Raw genomic sequence first — 15,740 nt, 5'->3', positions numbered from 1 at the left:
TTTTCTTTTCTTTTCTTTTTTTTAAATCTGGTGTTTTAAGGCCTTGAATTCAAAATTAGGCCTCTGAGTTAAATGAAAAAAAGATGTAAGTCAATACTGGAAAAGGCAAATCATTTCATGGGGCACAAAGTTAATAGTTAACCAGATAACGAGGCCAGAGCCTCATTCCATATGTTAAACTGGCTCAATTAGGCAGTGCTAAGCATATAACTACCAAGCATTCTTGCTGAAGTGCCAGAGGGCTCCGTGCAGACCACGGAGGTCAGCCACAGGTCTGTGGCCTCTCCTCTGCGGAACACCATTAGGGAGATTTGTACTCGTTCAAACTGAAGGGCTTCGTTCTGTTTGCTTTTTTTCTTTAACTACTCTTGGTTTATCGTTGTATTATTTATTTTACGGTTAAACTATAAACCTGAGTTGCATCACTGGATTTCAGCCCCAAGAACTCTCCTCCCTGGAGACTTGATGGCGTTTTGTCCTTGGGCACCAGTGGCCACCCTGGGGCCGAGAGACATGGAGAACAGCAGGAGCCGGACAGGTAAACCAGGAGGGATGGGGGCAGGTTTGAGGGAGGTGCCCCAAGTGCAGCCTAGCTTTGCCCCCAGGCCAGGGGCAGGGGAGTGAGGCCTCCCTGATCCTGTCCACTGAGCGTGGAGAGTCCCCTGGCAGTCTCTCCCTGTCGTTCATCACCTTCCTATACTGTCCCTCACTTTCTCATTGTCCTTTAATCACCCATATTAGTTGTCACTGTGCCCTGTATGTCCTAAGGTGGCTCACCCTGCTCCTTGCTGCCCTTCCATCCATCCCTTCCTGTCCTTAGCCGGGCACTCCCTGCCCACTGGCTTCAGGTTCCTGCAGCATCTCCTGCTGTATCCTGGTGGCCTTGCTGTCTCCGCCATCCCTCGCTGTCCCTTCCTGCCTTCAGTCTCATGTTGCTCCCTGCTGCCCCTCAGTTCTCGGCCACTTTCTCCATCGTCCTCCACCTTCATCCTTGGCTGTGGTGCCCTGCCATCCTTCACAGTCACTAGCTGTTCCTCATTGTCCCCCTCCACTCTCCTTGCCGGCCCTCAACTCTCTCTCTCTCACTGTACCTCGTGTCCTCTCCTGTCCCTCACCGTCCCCCAGAGTCCTCTCCTGTCCCCTGAGTCCTCTCCTGTCCCTCACCGTCCCCCAGAGTCCTCTCCTGTCCCCTGAGTCCTCTCCAGTCACCTAGAGTCCTCTCCTGTCCCTCACTGTCCCCCCAATGTCCTCTCCTGTCCCTCACTATCCCCTGGAGTCCTCTCCTGCCCCCTGAGTCCTCTTCTGTCCCTCACTGTCCCCCGGAGTCCTCTCCTGTCCCTCACTGTCCCCCCAGCAGTGTCCTCTCATGTCCCTCACTGTCCCCTAGAGTCCTCTCCTGCCCCTCACTGTCCCCCCCAGTGTCCTCTCCTGTCCCTCACCGTCCTTCACTGCACCTCAGGGTGCCCCTCATCGTCCCAAGCCCCTGCCTTCCTCTCTACCCCCCTCCAGGACTTCCTTGGCCCAGGGGCACCTCAGCGCCACTTCCTTCCCCGGGGCTGGAAACAGAGATGCTCAAAGCCTTCTGAGGAAAACTCAGTGTCCTCGGGGCTCGGCAGTTCGCACAGAGGCAGCCCCGCCAGAAACATCCCCTCAGGAGAGAGGCTGCTGCCGACGCCCGGCGGGCCCCACACAAACGCTTCGGACGCGGCATAGCCCCTTTAAGCAGCCGGCCGTCCTGATTGGCTGAACGGAGGAGGCGGGGCAGGGAGCGGCGAGCTTACGCGGTCGACTCATCCTATATATACGGGCGGCGGCCGCAGCGGCGGCTGCGGCGGCGGCCGAGTGCGAGTCAGGGCGAGTTAGCCGTGCAGTGTGGTGAGCGGGCGCCGGGAGCGAGGCGAGCAGTAGCAAGCCTACGAGCGAACAGAGAGAGGGGGAGAGAAAGAGAAGGCGAGAGAGCGGCGAGGCGCCTGCGCGATGCTCGGGCCCCTGAGCCCGCGGCGCTGAGCCAGCCCGAACGGACATGCGCGGGAGGGCGCCGCGGGGCCCCGCTCCCCGAGGGTAAGGGGCCTGGCGGGGGTCCGGGAGCCCAGGAAGCCGGCGGGGCCGGGGGCGCGGAGGGAGGACGAGTGGGCGGGCTGGACCGGGTCCGGCGGCCGCGCTGCCTCCAGGGAATGGGCCGGGGCGCGCGAGGAGCCGCGGGCCGGGGCACTCTGGGCTTCCCGCCGGGGCCATGCCCCCGCTCGCACACGACACGTCTCCCCAGCCCGGGGCTCCGGAGCGGCGGCTGCAGGGTCTTCTGCGACCGGGGGATGCGGCGGGACTACCTCTCACCCCGCGCACCTCGTCAGTCCGGCCCAGAAAGCTCCAGCGAGAAGCTGTTGCGGGCTCGGAGTTGGCTAGTCCCCGGTTGGTACCAGTTTTGAGTCGCAGTCCGACTCGGCAAGGAAGGTCATTGCCTGTTTGTTTTTTTTTTTTTTAAACTCATCCGAGTTGTTCCGTGGCCTTTTCCTCTTCAGGAACGTGATTCTCTGCCTTAAATGAATTAAATATTACACAAAGCTGCAGAGTGAACTGTTCGATCGCAAAGGCTCCTTGGCAGTATCATGTATTTATATATGTATCGTATCTTTGTTCAAATTAACCGTGATTGGTGGTGCTGGATGGGTGCTTCCTCAGTCTTTATTAGTATTTCATCACTGCTTGAAAGAAACCAGTCTCCTACCTGATAAAAATGTGAATAGACTGTTAGTCATAAACTTCAGTGTAGTAAGAATAGAGACTGTAGCTTTAAAAGAGCTGTGACGGGAGGTACACCTGCAACACAGGTAGGGCAGGACTGGTTTCCAGGCAACTGTCTGGGGTGAAGAAAGGTGAGGTAGAAATTGCTTTTTTTTTTTTTTAAACCTCCTGGGGGTGGGGAAATAAAAGAAGGGCTCTACAGTTTTAAAGTTCCTACAGTCTCTACGGGTTAGTGGGTCCGCATCTCTGGAGACTGGAACATCAGACTTCTCTGTGCCTGCCTGCCCTTTGTTAAAAACCTTTCTTAAAACATGTATGTAGTTAGGGAGCTTTAAGAAAGATTTTGCTCAAGAGACCAAAGGTGGTCTAAATACCTGTATCAGCAAAAGGGCGAATTTTATAAAAACAAAAATAGTAAGCTGGATTCTTACTAACCTACCAGTTATGGCTGATTGTTATCAGTCCATCCCTTTCTGGATGTTAGAAGGTTGAAAGGAAACACATGAAGGTTTTTAAACAGGAACTGGATCCTTTGATTGCCTCCACGTCCTCTGTTCTGGTGGACGTTTGCTAGTAAGTGGTGAAAACTGTATCTTGGCAGATGGATTAGATGCATCTCTGCCTTTGGAGAGCTTTTATTTTACGCAGCCTTGCACATAGCTGATGTCGATAAATAAATGCTGAAAAGCGTGGCTCACATTTTAAGGCTCAACAGGATTGGCCCAGACACTGATAAAGTTTGGAAAGAAAATTTGTTGTTCTTTTTTAATGGCTCTTATGAAATGTCTGAATTACTCATATTTTTGAGAAGTAGAATTACTGATTTTTAATGCGTTGGATCTCCTACTTTGGGTTTACAATAGAAACTTTTGAGCCACTTGTGTGACTTAATTATGTTGTAGTCTTTAGGTATTTTTTGTTTCTTTTTTTTTTCTAATGATACTCTTTATTGCCGCTTCTCTGGAGTTGTACTAGATAATACTGCCTTTCTGCTCATACTAATAGTAGCTTGTAAAAGCAAGTTCCCTAAATTACAGGTGCAATCTAACATGCTTGCAACTGACCTGATTGTCAGCATACCATCAAGTTGCTTTAGAGAGGTGAGCAGAGGAGGGAAAAGGTGGTGCCCAGGGTAATTCCTGGAATTTGAATGTCATTGGCTCCCTCCACTAGAGACGCAACTCCACTCTTAGCCTCCATAAACATGATCTGGTACCTCATCATCAGGGTGCACACAGCATCCTTTGCAGGTGTTGGCCATGCTTTATGAAAGCTAATGAATAATAATTCACTAGATAAGCCCAATTCAATTGTGGTATGCTGACATTCACACAGTTTAAACTTGATAAATGTGGATAAAACTGGTGAACGTCATAATTCAAAATGTAAATTACTAACTTAACAGGATTGGTGTTGAGAAAAAGTTAGTGTAGTATTCAAACTTCAAAAGGTGAGATTTGTAGTCATATTGATAATTCAGTTCATTTTATGATATCAAATCAGGGGCAGAGGATTGCAAAGTGACTAGTGTTTCAGGCGTCAGTGAACAGATCTTTACTATCTGGAATTAGAGGTCTTTTCAATTTGAAATAGAACAACAAGGACTAGAAGTTACTGTTCAAAAGCTCAGTAGCGCCAGGCGGTGGTGGCTCCCACCTGTAATCCCAGCACTCAGGAGGCAGAGACAGGTGGATCTCTGTGAGTTCAAGGTCAACCTGGTCTACAGAGCAAGTTCCAGGACAGCTAGACTGTTACACAGAGAAAAACAAGAACAACAGCAACAAAAAAGCTCTTACTAGCAACACATAGCTAAGAAGAAACTTCACTAAGTACAAATTCTTACCCCACATGGAAGGTCCTTCTCCTACCTCATTTCATGGCTCCCTTCTCTGTCCTTTAAGAAATCGGTTCAGAAAGTCGCCTGTCCAGTGATGCCTCCCCGACCACCTGTGTAAATAAGTTTCCCACCTCCCTGCCCTGTCGCTGTGTCCTGTTGGTTTCCTTGAGAGTTCTCACCATCTGAAATGGTTTGTTATCCCCTCCCCACTGGATGGAGGGTTTCCTCAGACAGCGGCCACTTTTCTTCACCTACTGTGGTCTCTAGTCCAGAAGACGCATCCAGCTTGTATTTGTGAAATGAATTAATGTTCACTCTCTAAGAATTTGGCCTGAAGAAAGTTGAGTACCAGTTCCTGTCTTTGCAGCTAGCTAACATAGAGGTTTTAACTATTCCTCCTTTGTTTGGTATCACTTTATTTAGGCAAGCAAGAGCGTTAGAAGAGGCCAGGATGCCTAAAGTGATGATACCACAGAGAGGAGGAGTGTGGTGAAAGTGCAGTGTGGAAAATGCTGGCTAGCTCACACGCAGGATAGCCAAGACTGGCTGGCTTACACACAGGATAACTCAGATAGTCTTTTTTGCTCAGAGCAGGATGTCTCAGCCCACTTTATTTCCTCATTAGCAAAATGGAGTTTATAATTCCTGCCTCCTCTTAGAGGGGTGTTGTGGGGACCAAGTGAAATAATATATAAGAAAGTGCTTTGTAATTTGTAGAGTACCTTACAGATAAAATAATTCTGTTACTGAATTCCAGGTTACTGTTACTGAATTCATGATAGAGCCAAGTCATAATGGCATCATTGGGATCCATGCTATGAGAGTGTTAAAAAGAAGCCTATTTGGATATAGGTGGTAGCCCTTTTACAAGTAAACCATGCCACATCAAATACCTATGTATACAGAGCCCGTTGTGGGGCATCATTGTAACAGTAAAGATAAAGACTGTCAAAAGAATTACTTCAGTGATCATAGGTTAGTTTATACCGCCATCTGCCCATTTTAGATATCCAGGCCAAATACATAATTGATGACTTTTTAGTAGGGAAATTTGAGGCAGTGAATTGGGAACATTCACAGGCTTTGGGTTACTCAAGAAAATAATGTTACCAAATAGAATCCCTCCAGAAATGTCTCCACCTTCCCCATAGCAGTCAAGTGTGTATCTTAAGTAATTTTAACCCATCAGTTTGAAGAGCCTTGGGGAGTAGAAGAGACTGGGGAACTTTGAAGCCAGGCTTCCTGGAGGAAGCCTTGGCATTACTGTGGCTCACCAGATCTGAGAGGGATCAAGTTCCAGAGGCTTCTCCTGTGTAATTGAGAGTAGTGATGGTCACACACCTACCTTACAGGGTTGGTGATCCTGAAAAAGCTTCCTGACAGTGTCCTGGATGTTAGTTATTAGTAGCGCCTATGTATTAGCTTTAACAATCTGGAGTGGCCCATTGGGTTATTTAAATGCTTGTTAAATAAACTTGAAGTTTTAAAGACTCACTTCCCATCATTAGACTATTGTGCTCATTGTCATTAAGATTACAACAGAATCCACAGAGCTTTCACAGGTACAATATATTATGTCCTGTGTGTGCTCACCTGTGTTTGTGGATGCTGCTGTTGATTGTTGTGCTCCTGTGTTCCCTCCTGTAACTGTATTGCCCTAAAATCCTGAAAGATAAACCGGGCTACAGGGCTGTTTGTTGTTTATGGTGGTTGAACGAAAGTGCTTAGCTAGGAGTTTTCTGGATTATTGAAGAAGTTCCAGCCTTTGGTTATTATTTTTGACAGTATGGGTATAAATTATTTTCCTTGTAGCCTTCATTTTCACCACCTGCAAGTGGGCCAGAAATGGGGGGGCGGTGCATTTAAGGCCTCTGAGGAATGGTGTTGAAAATGCACAAATCTTCATTTTAATTTCATCCTTTTGAACAGCATTTTAATATTTGCTGAAAGTGTCACATTTTACTTGATTTTTATTTAAAAAGTCATTCATGCATCTAATGTAAAGGCCATTTCTGCCTTTTCACAGTAAATATATAACAAATTTTTTGTTTTGTTTTGTTGTTGTTTTGTTTTTTGAGACAGGGTTTCTCTGTGTAGTTTTGGAGCCTGTCCTGGAACTCACTCTTGTAGACCAGGCTGACCTTGAACTCACTGCCTCTGCCTCCAGAGTGCTAGGATAAAGGCACGTCACCACCTCCGGCACGAAGAAATTTTCTTAGCTTGCCTCCTTTCTTTCCCTATTCCCAAATCATAGCTTTTAAAATGAAATCTGAAAAACTTTGAATTCAGGCCTTTGCTCTTGAAACGTCTGTGCAAATTGTCCTTGTGCTTCAGTAAATAAGTGCGGTGGCACCACTGCCTGATCCAGTGAAGCAAGTGCCTTTGCTGCGGTCAGCAGTCACCATCTTAACTACTTAAGGCACATGGTCACAACCAGGAAGGCACATGGTCACTCCGTACCACCAATTGACTAGAAGTATGGCGCAGTCCTCCCGCATGACTGCAGCAGTGCTGAGCATGCAGGGAGATGCCAAGTCAGTTTTCTCAGATTATTAATAAAAGTTGATAAAACATCCAGTAAAACTGATTTGCATTTTCTCTCAAAGGGAATCAGACTAATATATATGTGTGTGTATGTATGTATGTGTGTATATGTACATATACATGTATATAAATATATATGTTTAGCATAGACAGTGGCATATTTGGGGAGGAGTGAAAGTCATAGCATGTGTCCAGTTCTAATCAGTTTCTTGCGATAAATCTTGGCCGTATAGTTATATCTTCTCTGGTTATAGAAGTACTTAGGTAATTGTTAAATGCAGCTGAAAAGACCAGTTATCATTCTGGATAAACATAAATCAGGTTCTAGAACCAGACTGAGAGAAGGAAATTACATCACACTCTTAAATAAGGAAGCACTGGGCAGAGCTGGATGAGTTGTAAGACAAAAATGTGCCCCTCCTCCTCTCAGGGATAGCTCTTGAGATGTATTAGTGAGATCTCATGGCAAGGTAAGCATATCTAGGTTACGGCCTTAAGGTAGCCTGGCTTTGTGTGTTAAAGCAGTTCCAAAGTGAGTGTTTTCAAGATGAAGCCATGTGAGTTCACCTTAGAAAGCCCTGCACAGTGTGCTGTTGATGTAGCATGACTTTTGTTTTTAAAAGAAAATAACAAAGTAGCAACAAAAGCAAGGTGAATGGATTACAGTCCCCCGGAGTGCTATGTAAGGAAGGGTCCAGTTTGTCCTCTCTGCTTTAAGTGCACTAAGGAGCCATATAGAAAGCCCTGCCAGCAGCCAGTGATGCTTCAGACATTTGCTCAGCCTCCGCACTGCCCGCTCTGGATTGGGGGATCTAGGGTACCCTAAGTGTGTTAGAGTGTTACCGCCCATCTCACTGCTCTAGTGATACTGAGTTGATCCCCTAACAATTTTTTTTTCTTTTCCCCTTCACTCCTTTCTTTAGCCTGAGGAAAATCTTTTGTGGTTGTTTTAAAGTATGAGGTGGCTGTTTTCTCAGTGTTCACTTAATATCTTACTAAACTAAATGTACAAGAGCTACATGGGGGTGGGGGTCAGGCACCAGTTCTGGATTTGGAGGGTAAGAGGGAAGCCTGAGCACAGCACAGAATAGCCAGGAGCAGAGAGCCCTGGCTCTGGCTTGTTGAGAGCACAGCATGAGAAGAGCCAGCCTTAAAGTGTAGGAGAAAAGCCAGAGCTGAAATGGGTGGGTGAAGTGAGGCCTCACTGTGGAGGGCTTTTGTACCGGGCAGGGAGCTTTTAGAGCTTCTATGGGTTCTTTTTGGGGTGACAATTGAGGAACATTGATCTGATTCTGTTGGTTGTAGTATGGTTTAAGTATTTTCAGACTGGAGGCCAGTTGGAACCAGTAAGGGGAAGGGAGACTTGAAAGTGTAGGGACTGTGTATGGGGTTGGCAGGTGAATGTATAGTGGCCTTACTTAGGCTAACAGTGGCACCTCGGGAAATGGGATCCTTCTAGAACCAGAAAGGGGGGTGGTGAGTTAAGAAACAGAAGGAATTGGGGGTTGGAAGCTGTAAGATGCCAGAGCCCCATCCAAGTGGAAGGATAATCACCAGACAGTAAGAAACGCAAAGCTGAAGCCAGGTTGCACTCACCTATTTCGGGATTTTCTGTGGAGTTGAAGCCCTAGAAATGAATGAAATGATTTGAAGAGTAAGAAGCGCTCCCGAGAAGTAAGGGTTGGTAGTCCACTGCGTTTGCCTCACTGACAGTACTGACGCTACTTCATGACTGTGAGTTACGTCATGCCCCGGGTCTTTAGTCCTGGTCTATGCTGTGCTACCTGGAGCAGCCTTCACTTTGCTGTTCTTGGGTTTTGCAGCGGGGCGTCATCTTGTACTTCCAGGTGTGGATACTCATACATAGGTGTATCTCTGCTTATTGTCTTCATGGATGGAAAGGTAGAGCTGACTTTAGTTATAAGAACTTGAATAAAATTTAAAACATTGCCGCTTTAGTCAAGTTTCACTTGAGTGATGTGTGTTGCTTTATTTATTAGTGTAAATTTGACCAGGTCGATTTCTCTGCCCCCACCAGGAATATACAGCCTAAATATTAGTCTTGGTTTTTGTTTTTTTTTTTTTCTGAAAAGAAAAACATGATTTTAAATATTCCTATCTTCTTATATATTTATAAATGTCAGAGTTCTCGGTCAGACTTGAAAACACTTTTAAACAAGTCCTTGGCAATCTCTAAATTGTTCTTGGTGACTTTGGTAAACTCTTTGATCAAAACTGAGATCAGAGGGTCATATAAAAAAGTCACTTGGTTTTTGTTTTTTAAGAGAGGTAGAAGATTTTCAGTTGATCTTCTAACCTTAGTTTAACTCTAGAGAGACTGTGTGATCTACACCTTAAACCTGTGGCGTGCTGCTCTCGGTTTACAGCCTGAAGTTATTTCCACAGACGAGAACACAGCAGTTGTATTGCTCTCCTTGCTTCTGCCATGCAAGCAAGTAGGAAGTTCGGATAGTTTCATAACATGGCCCATTCACAATTCCCCATTGAAATTTAGAGGCAGGTCACCTTCTATGAATACACAAAGACACTATTGTGGTCAGAAGTGAGCTGGCTTAGTGAACACAATTCTTTTTATACTAAAAAAAATTTTTTTCCTTAAGAAAGCTAACGAGTAGGTGATGGAAACAATGAATAAAAAATAACTTTTTCTAGAACATGTAAATAATTTAAGTGAGCACTGAAATGTAAGTTTAGGGTTCCACAGCAACTTGAGCAGAGGCGATCGTTACACAATCACTCTGTTGAAAGCTAAGCTGTGGATGGCATTAGGAGGCTGACACAGTAATTACTAGTCGGACTTGTTGGCGTGCCGACAGGTGGGGGCTGGGCCTGCAGGATCCCCCGCAGCATTGGCCTGTAATCGGGACGAGCAATCTTCAGACGTGCGCTCCCAAACTACTTAACACCACGTTCTTCTCCCTTCTCGCCTTTCATTTTCATATCATCGCAGATTCTTTCCCTGTGGTCTCCTGGGCTTGACAGACAGGGAGAGGCGAGCCCTCTTCAAAATAAGAATGTTTTAAAATTATTACTTTATGGTCAGTAACACCTCTGCTTCATTTCAGTAATCTAAAAACCAAGACTCAGAAACCACCCACTGACGAGGCTTCTTAAGTGACAGATGACCTTTGTGTCATGTATCTTTGAGAGACTAGTTTTCAAAGAATAAAGTTTGACTCTTTGAAATAATATTGTAAGCCTGTCATAAAATCACTGGCTCGTCATTGAAACATCTGTGGAGGATTTTTTTAGATTATTAGCTTTAAAAAAACAAAACAAAAAAAAAAAACCTTATGCCTTCCATATAGTTTATATTCAGTTGATAACATTCTCTTATTGAGCCAGGTGCTATGATTAAGGTAGTAGGGACACAAAGCCACTTGTTCTAAAGTCCTAATTTATTAGACCTGAGATTTGTAAATAATGGATGCTTAGCGCTGAGTAATTTAATAATAACAATAAAAGGAACTCTGTGGAGCCCCTCCAGCCAGCAGATTTGTGCTCGTCTCATCCTCAGGCCGACAGTGTCCACACTTGGTAGGTGTGCAAATATTTAATGACAGAATGGTGTACAGTGTTTGGAGGTCTCAAAGGGACCTGTGTTCTGGGCAGTCCACAGTGAAGGTCCAGCTGTCTGTGAAGGGGAGAAGCCAAGCTCACTAAGTGCACAGTGAAGACCACAGGGGTTGGCACAAAGTACTGAGTCATAAAAAGTCAACTTGGAATGAGCTCCTGGGCCTTCAGACCTGTGATGTCCAGTAAGGGGACTTCTGAAGTTGAGGAGCTGCCAGTTTATGAAGTATCTTTTGCCTTTGTAATCCATGCCCTACAGGGGAGCAGGATGTGAATTACTGGGATTTCACAAGGGAGAATGCAAGGAATGTCCCTTGTGGAGGGAGGACGTTGTCCAGAGCTGACACTGAAGCTGGTGATCTCGCAGAACTTGATTTTCACAAGATAATAGAAATTAGGATCTTCATATATGACTCTTTCCTGAGCAAGTAATAACTGGAGAATATGGCTTCTGTAACCAACTCTGAAAAACAGAGTCCAAATAAATATTAGACTATGGGGCAGGTAGGTGGAAAATCTCTCAATTGTGAGCACTAGTGACTATAACTGCTAGCTCAGCATATGAAGCATAGTACTTTCTAAAATTACTAGGTTTTTTTCCTATGGGTAGGTGAGGGTAAGGCAGGATCTTGCTATGTAGTCCAAGCTGGCCTTGAACCTACCATCCTCCTGCCTCAGTCTCCCAAGTACTGGGATTACAGCCATGCACCACCATGCCTGGCTTAAAATTCCTTTCTTAGCTTGGGAAGTCTGGGTGGGATCTACTGTGCTTCCTGCGAGGTACAGCTGTGCCTTAGGAGGTCGGGTTAGTGGGCTGGAGGGAGGGCTGTGCGCTTTGGAAAGCGGTGGTGATTTGTTCTGCCACTGGTAAGCTCTGTAGCAGGGGCTGGCTTTTCTGGCAATGGATTCTTTCTCATTCGTGAAAAATGTTTCAAGTGTCAGGTTAGTAATTACAAAACAGTTACATTACTGTCTACATTTTAAGTATCCTCATGAGAAGAACTAGAAAGTCTGTAACCAAATTTTCCCACCTCCTCCTATCTCTGATGTTAGCTCCATAAGCCACAGCATAGACTATACTATTTGTGAATTACTTTGACGGTCTCTTATTTCTTGATTTCCCCAGGGAATGAAAGCTACTGGCTGACTTAGAAACCCCTGGGCTTCACAGATTTGAAGACATCCCAGAGTGAGGCACCATGTCAACAGCAGGAGTTGCTGCTCAGGATATTCGAGTCCCATTAAAAACTGGATTTCTGCATAATGGCCAAGCCTTGGGGACTCTGAAGACCTGCTGGGGCGGTCGCAGTGAGTTTGAAAAGTAAGTCAAGAGTGGCCTGACTGCCCGTGTTGTGTGCCTTCCTGACACTACCGCCACAGAGGATGGGATTGTATTTGCTCATGACCGTGATGTTTTCCTTTGCTTTCAGTAACTTTCTAAATATTGATCCAATCACCATGGCCTACAGTCTGAAGTCCCCTGCTCAAGAGCACCTAACAACTCTCGGTATGTATGACAGACAGTCTGCCGTCGAGTAGCAGCACACGAAGGGGAGGGGCGGGCAGGCTCCTTAGCTTTGCCGTGGGTTTTAGAGGGGGAACCGTAGGCAGTTCCCATTTCCAACAAGCCTGACACCTAGTGGCCGCAGCTTCTGAAGAGACTTTTTTCTTAGATGTCACTCTCTAGTTAGAGAACTGCAGAAATGTGGGTTTTCTAAGTCAAGAATTGCAATGCTCTCGGGTATGATGCAGACTTCACTTGTACTACCTTGGGTGATATGTCCTGTTTATTCCTGCACTAATGCACATTTGAAAGCAGCGGGTGCAAGCAGTATCCATGGTAACCGGACTTGGAGAACTGGGCGGTTATTTTCACGTGAACATTATGTTCCTTAGGTTTTTGTCGAGAGCTTCTTAGCAGGCGAATGCATTGAAAGTGAGGCCATTCAATTAAGATATGCTGGCAGGAAGGACCTCACCTCGCCTTATCTCACTCATGCCCGGCATGCCTTGTACTGTCGCATGTCTTAAGTGGCAGGCCTGGTGTAGCATGGTGCTCATGTAAATTATACGCTGTTCATCTTCTGTGAATTTTGCACACGTCACAAAACTTGCCTGGGACGTGTGGGTGTATGCCGAGCACATGTCCAAGGGAGATGGCAGAGATAATTTGTTCTTTGAACCAGATCACGTGTGTTCCCCTACTCTGGCTCTAATTATACCTGTGGTGGTTGCATGGGTGTCCTCAGGGTTACACCAGTCAGATGTTTCCCTGACTTGGGCAGAGAACTAGATCTCAAGTCCTGGGCTCTCTGATGGGGTGAAGGACAAAGGGTAGCACTTCCCATGACGAGCATTGCTTGTGCCTTCATTTCAGGCTGTGCTGCACGGTCTGCTCCGGCGAGTGGCCGCTTCTTTGCAGAATATGGCCCGTCTCCAAAGTCCAGCTTGCCCCCTCTTATTATTCCCCCAAGTGACAGCTCAGGACAGCGTGAAGAGGACCAAGTTGTGTGTGGTCTTAAGAAACTCTCGGTGAATGGGGTCTGCACGTCCACACCTCCGCTTACACCCATCAAACACTGCTCTTCCCCTTTCCCCTGTGCCTCTCCATGTGATCGGGGCTCTCGGCCGCTCCCCCCATTGCCCATCTCCGAAGACCTGTCTCTGGATGAGGCCGACTGTGAGGTAGAATTTCTAACCAGCTCAGACACAGACTTCCTTTTAGAAGACTGTGCCCCTTCTGATTTCAAATATGACGTTCCTGGTAGGCGAAGCTTCCGTGGGTGCGGACAGATCAACTATGCATATTTTGACACCCCAACTGTTTCTGTAGCAGATCTCAGCTGTGCATCTGACCAGAATAGAGTGGTTCCAGATCCAAACCCTCCTCCACCTCAAAGCCATCGCAGATTAAGGAGGTCTCACTCGGGACCAGCTGGGTCATTTAACAAGCCAGCCATCCGGATATCTAGCTACACACACAGAGCTTCCCCCAGCTCAGATGAAGACAAGCCTGAGGTCCCTCCCAGGGTTCCTATACCTCCTCGGCCGGCAAAGCCAGACTACAGAAGGTGGTCTGCGGAAGTGACCTCCAGCACATATAGTGATGAAGATAGGCCTCCCAAAGTCCCCCCGAGAGAACCTTTGTCACGGAGTAACTCCCGTACCCCAAGTCCTAAAAGCCTTCCGTCTTACCTCAATGGGGTCATGCCCCCCACACAGAGCTTTGCCCCTGACCCCAAGTATGTCAGCAGCAAAGCCCTGCAAAGACAGAGCAGCGAAGGAAATGCCAACAAGGTTCCCTGCATCCTACCCATTATTGAAAATGGGAAGAAGGTTAGCTCAACACATTATTACCTACTACCTGAGAGACCACCGTACCTAGACAAGTATGAGAAGTATTTTAGGGAAGCAGAAGAAACAGACCCAAGCACTCAAATTCAGCCATTACCTGCTGCCTGTGGTATGGCTTCTGCCACAGAAAAGCTGGCCTCCAGGATGAAAACAGACATGGGCGGTCATGGAAAGCGCAAACACTTATCCTACGTGGTTTCTCCATAACTGAGGTCCTGTGTGGCTCAGCAGAAGTTATGCGGAGTGGATGGCTCCCAGCTTTCCAGTTTGAGGTTCATAGGACAATGTCAGGTTGCAGAATGAAGTCGAACTCCATCTTAATGGGAAAGGCTTAAAGTGTTCGTGAGGTGCTGTTACGCTGGGAGTCCCTGATTGATCAGCGTAGGAGGAAAAGTCTATAATTTAAAGATGTGCTAGAGGGGAGGGAAGAATGGGCAAACTTTTACATTTGACTACATTATATGCCTGTGTATAAATGTGCGGTGTAACCATAGACCATAGCTGCAGGATAACCAATTAGTCACTATCGTAGAGTAATATATATTCAGAATAATTAAAACCAAGCTGGAGGAGCAGCTCCTGATAGTGTGAAAATTGAGCAAATGGAAGAAAGCAGTATTGTTAGATCAAATTATAAATTTGTGTGTTTGTTAAGTTTAAAGATTCCTGGCGTTCGGGCCTGCTATATAGGTCGTGTGCCTGTCCCCCACCCCCACCCCCAGCAGTCTTCTCCGTACAGGATAGGGCATGCTCTTTGCTGGGCCTGTACCATCTTGTTAAAAAATCATTCTATGGCCAAACACTTGTAACTCTAGCATTTTGTCTTGTTGAGGAAAAGGACAGCAGTTTCTGGACCATGTTATCACTGTGTGTCTCACATCTTGAAAATGACATAGAGTTGGTGAATAACTTTCCCATGGTATTCCTGCTTTTCCCATCCACTGAAACGGCCTGTTGTAGCAAGAGGCTTTCAAGGAAGTACGATGGAGTCGTACTGGCCGTCAGTGTTGGGAGTGCGAGTTTTATAGATTAATGCAGCAATTAGCTCTGTGATTGAGAGTTACTCTGTGGGGATGTATGGTATGTTTTTGTTTTGTTTTTGTTTTTTAGGCTTAATAAACAAGTACAACACAAGCTGGCCTTGTGTTGCTGGTTCCTATTCAGTATTTCCTGGGGATTGTTTGCTTTTTAAGTGAGACACTTCTGACCAATAGCACAGAACGTCTTAATGCCAGAGGTCACTTCAGCATCTTCCTGCTTTGAACTCACGGCTGGCTGCTTCACTGCCCTGAGATTCAGCGAGACACGTAGCTTTGTTCAGTTTTCTTACATCCTCTGGTGCGTTTATCTTATGGATAAGCACAAAGAGAAGGTGCTTGCTGACACGGCACTGCTGCGCTGTCCAGGCTGTTCAGTGTCGACGGCTGAATGGCATTATTTGAGCTATTGAAAGCTTACTATGTAGTATGAACTAAATGAAGGTTGAACATGCTTCAGAACAATGCACTGATCTCTGCACTGTGTGTACAGTATTGGACAAAGGATTTATTCATTTTGTTGCATTATTTTGAATATTGTCTTTTCATTTTAATAAAGTTATATTACTTATTTATGACACCGTTAATAATGTGTCTTGTCTAAACTCGTACGTCTCAGGCAGCTGATAACC

The 15,740-nt window shown here is 46.1% G+C and overlaps 1 protein-coding gene across 2 annotated transcripts; it reads left to right on the top strand.

Annotated features, from left to right (window-relative positions):
* Positions 1-237: 237 nt before the first annotated feature.
* Errfi1 (ERBB receptor feedback inhibitor 1) lies at positions 238-15,686 on the top strand. Of its 2 annotated transcripts, none has more exons than XM_087906843.1 (4): positions 238-538; positions 11,844-12,038; positions 12,148-12,224; positions 13,095-15,686. In XM_087906843.1, the coding sequence occupies exons 2-4, from the start codon at positions 11,917-11,919 to the stop codon at positions 14,276-14,278; spliced, it is 1,383 nt and encodes a 460-aa protein (XP_087762969.1). In that variant the 5' UTR covers positions 238-538; positions 11,844-11,916; the 3' UTR covers positions 14,279-15,686. The 2 variants fall into 2 exon arrangements, with proteins under 2 accessions (XP_087762969.1, XP_048271563.1); XM_048415606.3 differs by lacking the exon at positions 238-538 and adding an exon at positions 1,824-2,061.
* The last annotated feature ends 54 nt before the right edge of the window (positions 15,687-15,740 follow it).

Source organism: Myodes glareolus, chromosome 6 (genome assembly GCF_982192425.1).
Source record: "Myodes glareolus chromosome 6, mMyoGla1.1, whole genome shotgun sequence".
NCBI lineage: Eukaryota > Metazoa > Chordata > Mammalia > Rodentia > Cricetidae > Myodes > Myodes glareolus.
Note: the sequence above shows the minus strand (reverse complement) of the source record. Positions and strands in the feature narration are given on the sequence as shown.

Coding starts and splice junctions, on each gene's coding strand:
- Errfi1 (XM_087906843.1), top strand. CDS start 11,917: ATGTCAACAGCAGGAGTTGCTGCTCAGGATATTCGAGTCCCATTAAAA. Junction 12,039..12,147: donor GGTCGCAGTGAGTTTGAAAA/GTAAGTCAAGAG, acceptor CTTTGCTTTCAG/TAACTTTCTAAATATTGATC. Junction 12,225..13,094: donor AGAGCACCTAACAACTCTCG/GTATGTATGACA, acceptor CCTTCATTTCAG/GCTGTGCTGCACGGTCTGCT.